The 5,646-nt window shown below is 55.8% G+C and overlaps 1 protein-coding gene across 1 annotated transcript; it reads left to right on the plus strand.

Moving 5' to 3' along the window:
• Nucleotides 1-2,062: 2,062 nt before the first annotated feature.
• Nucleotides 2,063-2,974, plus strand: LOC113983582 (olfactory receptor 14J1-like; the record flags this gene model as incomplete). The annotated part of the gene is made up of 1 exon (XM_039390014.1): nucleotides 2,063-2,974. A coding segment is annotated over exon 1 (912 nt), but the record flags the coding sequence as incomplete, so codon positions are not given.
• Nucleotides 2,975-5,646: the final 2,672 nt, after the last annotated feature.

The following is a 5,646-nucleotide window of genomic DNA, read 5'->3' on the forward strand; positions in this document are numbered from 1 at the left end:
AGAGGAGAAGGGAGCAGGAGGTTCAAGGGATCCTGGGCTGGGAGGACAGGGCAGAGCTGCTCAGGGCAGGAACCTTGACAGCCCTTTGCCAGGGTCAGGCTCTGGCTGCAGAGCAGTGCAGGTGAGTTCCTGCAAGTGCCTCTCCCAGCTGCCAAATGCCCCCAGTGACAGGAGCTGTCAGGATGGCTCTGCTGGATTTGCTGGGGTGCAGCAGGAGAAGCTGCTGCAGAGCAGGACTTGCTGCTGCCCCCTCAGAGGCCCAGGGCCAGAAGGTTCCCTGTGGCAGGGCTGGCTGTGGGGTGGGAAGGTGGGGGTGCAGCCAGGGGTGCCCAGGGCTGTGGGGCAGAGCAGGGTCCTGCCCCCAGGGCTCTGTGTGCTGGGGCAGGGACTCTGCTGCCTGCCAGGGGCAGCTCTCAGCCCGGCCAAGGAGCTGCCACGGCCCTGCAGGGAGAAGGGGTGGGGGGAAGGAGTGACCCCTCAGGGCAGGGCAGGGCTGGGCAGGGCCCTTCAGCTGCAGGCTCAGGGCTCCTCACAGCTTCAGCTCCACCTCCTCCATTTCCAGGGGCCCTTCTCAGGAAGCACATCCCCCCAGAACACCTCCCCCTTCCCAGCCACCGCAGGGGTCTGGGATCTGCTCTGCAGCCCCTGCCCAGGCAGAGCTGCCCCTGGCACTGGGCTGGGGATGGCTCTGGCAGCACTGGCAGGGAGCTGAGCTGGGCACAGGCAGGGGCTGCTGGCAGGAACAGCTCCTCACCCAGAGACAGGCAGGCAGGGAGAGGCAGCTGCTGCCACAAGGGCTGGGCAGGGGGATGTGGGCCCCTCCCTGCTGTCCCTGTGGCACAGACCCCTTCCCTGAGCAGCTCCTGCCTGGGCTCCTTTCCCAGCCTACGCAGAGCCTGTGCCCTCAGGCCCACGGGGGCTGGGCTGTGCATTGCCCTGCAGCAGCCAGAGCCCAGGCAAGGACAGGGCCCTGATTTCCAGCTGTCTCTCTGTGTCCCTCCTCCCTTGGCAGCAGCACTGTGGCATTTCCCTGCCATCCCCTGCTGCCTGGGCTCTCCTTGTTCTCACCAGTGGCTTTTCTGAGCCAGTGTGGGGTTTGGAGGGGGCAGATTCCTGTCCAGACAGAAACCCTTTGGGTGCTGCTGTGGGGATGTGTCTGTGGGAGCCAAGTGCCCAAGTGCCCTCCAGGCACCTTCAGGGTATTCAGCTGTTTGCCTGGGTGTCCTGCAGGGCTGCAGGTGCCCTCCAGAAGGGCACAGCTCTGCCATAGGATCTCTGTGCTGCACAGGATCCCCATGGAGAAAACTCCTCAGTGCTAAATCCATGGAAATGCTCTGGGCAGCCGTACTTGGGAGCTGCAATGATCTCTCTGTGTGGCAGTCTGGGAGGATAGAGATGAGATCCTAATCAGGCATCCTGAGGAAAGGCAAGGATTCTGTCAATGTGCTCTTTGAACCAGGATTCCTCTGCTCCCAGAAGTGCCTTGTTTCTTTTTTAAGGGAATTCTTAAGGGTCATCCGCCTTCAGCTCCAAGCTGCCAGCCAGGGGCAGCTGTGAACAGGAAAGATGGCCAGCTCTTGTCTGCACCAAGAGACCATCCCTTTGCCTCTCAGGACTCACAAGATTTCCCTTGGATCACATTAGAAATGTCAGAAATTTCAACCATCCAAACTCACTCCTGGCAAGAGGAACTGGAATAAAATCAAGTCCCCCAAATCCCCTCCCTCTGTTCTGTGCTTGGGCAAACTGTGACCAGCAGTTCTGGAAACACTTTGATACATCACAAGTGCATTTAATTGGAGGTCACCCTGTGCTCCAAGTTGCCTCTCACTGCACAGCAAGAAGGATTCCTCAGGAGCCCATTCCAGGGTCCCTGCTCTCAGTGCCCCCTTCAGCCAGCAAAACCCAGAGCTCAGGGAGAGGGATGCAGAGAGATCTTCCTGAAAAGAGCCCTGAATGTTGAATTGCTGTGAGACATGCAAGATGTTTTGCTAATTGAGCCTGGCCTAATTCATTTCTGCCTTTTTTCTCCTCAACAGAAAATCATACCCTGAGGCAACAAATGCCCAACAGCAGCTCCCTCACCCAGTTCCTCCTCCTGGCATTCGCAGACAGGCGGGAGCTGCAGCTCCTGCACTTCTGGCTCTTCCTGGCCATCTCCCTGGCTGCCCTCCTGGCCAACGGCCTCATCCTCAGCGCCGTAGCCTGGGACCACCACCTGCACACCCCCATGGGCTTCTTCCTGCTCAACCTCTCCCTCACAGACCTGGGCTGCATCTGCACCACTGTCCCCAAAGCCATGCACAATTCCCTCTGGGACATCAGAACCATTTCCTACCACGGATGTGCTGCACAGGCCTTTCTGCTTGTCTTCTTCATTGGAACAGAGTTTTCCCTCCTCACCATCATGTGTTACGACTGCTACGTTGCCATCTGCAAACCCCTGCACTACGGGACCCTCCTGGGCAGCAGAGCTTGTGCCCACATGGCAGCAGCTGCCTGGGCCACTGAGTTTCTCATTGCTCTGCTGCACACAGCCAATACATTTTCCCTGCCCCTGTGCCAGGGCAATGCCCTGGGCCAGTTCTTCTGTGAACTCCCACACATCCTCAAGCTCTCCTGCTCACACTCAGGCTACCTCAGGGAAATTGGGCTCATTGGGGTTAGTGTCTGTTTAGTGTTTGGTTGTTTTGTTTTCATTGTTTTCTCCTATGTGCAGATCTTCAGGGCTGTGCTGAGGATCCCCTCTCAGCAGGGACGGCACAAAGCCTTTTCCACCTGCCTCCCTCACCTGGCCGTGCTCTCCCTGTTTGTCAGCACTACAGCATTTTCCAACCTCAAGCCCCCCTCCATCTCCTCCCCATCTACGGACCTGGTGGTGTCAGTTCTGTACATGGTGGTGCCTCCAGCACTGAACCCCTTCATCTACAGCCTCAGGAACCAGGAGCTCAAGGATGCCATAAGGAAAATGATGACTGGATGTTTTTTTAAGAAGCAATAAACTGCCTCTTTTCTTCTGCAGAACACTCATTGTGTAACACATTTGGGGCCCAGCCTGCCTTCTAAAGCTTTTGATAGTGTTTGGGGTGGAGGGCTTCCCTGTCTTTTCCCTCTATTCCTGTCATTAACACTGAAATTTTGTTCTTCATCCCATATAATTGACTCTCTACCTCTTTTTTTTCACCCACAAAATATACAAATCAGAAATCATGCTTTGTGTGCATTTAAAACAAAATAAAAGTTTGTGCAGCAAGGTATTTGTCAAACATCCTCCCTGTTTTAGTTTGTACATGAGGAATCACAATCTCTGAGTGTAAGAAATGACATAAATTCTTTTTTCCAGATTCTTCCTCCAAGACCCCCCCTGAAGCTGGAGGGCATTTCCATGTTTGCAGATGTGGAGGGGAAAAGAGTCCCAGCACTGCCAGGGAGCACCAGCACTGGGTCTGTTCAGAGCTGCTCTCTTTGCACTCCCACCCTCTCCTTTCCTGTCCGTGCCCAAGGCCTGAGTGCTCTGGCAGCTCAGTCACTGTCCTGCTGTGGGTCAGGCCTGTGAGCACAGGCAGGGACAGGCCCTGGGCACTGCTGGGACAGGGCTGGGCTCCACAACAGCAGTTCCAGCAGCAAAGGGGTTCCCCTCCAGGCACTTCCTCAAGGCTGAGGTCTTTTCCCAACACTGGTATGGAGAAGAAGTCCCTGGATTCCTTTTGTTCCATGAGGTTCCCCAGTGTCACAATGACCTCTTGATTCCATGAAATTCCACTGTGGTCCAGGGTTTCTTTGTTTCCAAGAGGCCCTGCAGTGCCACAATGGCCTCCTGATTCCATGGGTTTCTGCAGTGTCACAGTGGCCCCTTTATTTCAGGAGGTTGCCCACTGTCCCTGGGTTCCTTTGGCTCCATGGGGCCCTGGAGCATCCCAGTGGCCTCTTGATTCCAAGGGTTTCCCCAGAGTCACAATGGCCCCATAATTCCATGAGGTTCTGCAGTTCCACAGTGGCTCCTTGATTCCATGAGGTTGCACAGCATCATCACACAGCTGAGCCCATCCTGATGAAAGTTCTGAGGAGGTTAGGGGGAACTGGGACAAAAGGGAGAAGATAATTGGGGAAGGAAATAGAGGCTTGGTCAACAGAGGGGAAATATTTGGATGAGGTAAAAACCAGGTTCAGGGAATGCTGAGGGTGCTGAAACACTAACTGTGCAAACACTTCTGATTGACCTTTATGCACTTTGTAACCTCAAGCCCCAACACCACCCAAAAGTGCTGCTCCTCCCGTGGAAAGGAATCCACTGCTCTAATTCCAAGCCAGAAAAAGCCCAAACCCAGAACTCCAGACTCTTATTTGTCCTCTAATGTCCACCCCATTCCCAATCTTGTATTACCAGTATGAAAAGCCAAGCTTTAATCCTGACCCAGACCAAAAAGCTCTTCCCCTAATCATGAACCAGACACTGCCAGCAGAACAACAAACCTCCCAAAGTTCTGCCTAATCCCCACCCTGAGCTCTAAACCCCAAGCCCTGACCATTCAGCACCCCCACAGCCCTTGGGAGCAGGGCAAGGACCTGGAGGGCCCCGAGCAGGCCCAGGGGGTTGGCAGAGGAATGGGAGGTGACCTGGATCTGCTCAGCTCTGCAGTGACCCCCAGGAGAAGGGCCTGGGCTCTGGCAGGGATGTCCTGTGGCACAGGGGCTCAGGATCCAAGGTAAGAAGGCCAAGTGCCCATGGCAACAGGCAGAGCTGGTGCAGAGCCATCAGGGAGGGTCTAGAAATGCTGCTGGGAGGGGGTGGGAAAGCAGGAGGGGTGTGTGCAGCCTGCAAGGCCAGAGCAGCAGCAGGGCCAGGGCAGGACAGCCTGCAGGAGAGATGGCCAAGGGCTCTGGCAGGGCTGCAAGGCCCAAAGGCACCCAGGCCTTTGTCCCCTTGCCTCTGGCAGCTGCCTCTGCCACTCAGGCCACCACAAGCCACTTTCCTGGCAGGTTCTGCCCTTGGGTTCTGCCTCGCCCCTCCCTCAGGAGCCTGGCAGGGGTTGCCCAGTTTTGGCCCTTTGTTGTTCCTCCCCCTCCCATCCCAGTGCCCCCAAACAGCCCTGAGCCAGCCGGGAGGGACAGGATCTGCTGGGCCAGGGCCTGGGGCTCAGGCCTTGGCCTTTGTGCTCCACAAAACCAAGGCAGGCTTTGCTCAGCATTGCAGGGGCCTGCCCAGAGCCTTTGTCTGCCTGCACTCCTGGCCTCCAAGGAGCTGCTCCAAGGAGTCCCTGGGGAGGCTTTGGCAGTGCCTGCCCTCAGTGGGGCCCAGCAATGCTTCAAGGCACTTGCAGTTTGGCTTCTGACTTCTTCAGCAGCTGCTTCAATCTTCTCTCAGTACCTCAGGATCATGGGCTGGGCTGCAAACACACCGTGGGGCTCATTAAAATGCAGAAATCCCTCAGGATCTCTTTGTCTTCCTTTAACTGTCTTCAAGGCAATTTCAAAACAAGTCTTCCAAATTTGTACTTTTTTTGTTTTAATTCAATTATGGATATTTTGTAGTTCAGAGAAGAGGTGATAGAGGTGTTCTCCAAGTGATCTTGATGCTGAGTGTCTCCTCAGGAGATCCACACTGACCCTGGATGATCAACCTTGCTCCTCACCCCCCAACCTCAC

The sequence above is a fragment of the Pipra filicauda genome, unplaced genomic scaffold (assembly GCF_003945595.2).
Source record: "Pipra filicauda isolate LSUMZ 115617 unplaced genomic scaffold, ASM394559v2 scaffold795_size112054_pilon, whole genome shotgun sequence".
Taxonomy (NCBI): Eukaryota; Metazoa; Chordata; class Aves; order Passeriformes; family Pipridae; genus Pipra; species Pipra filicauda.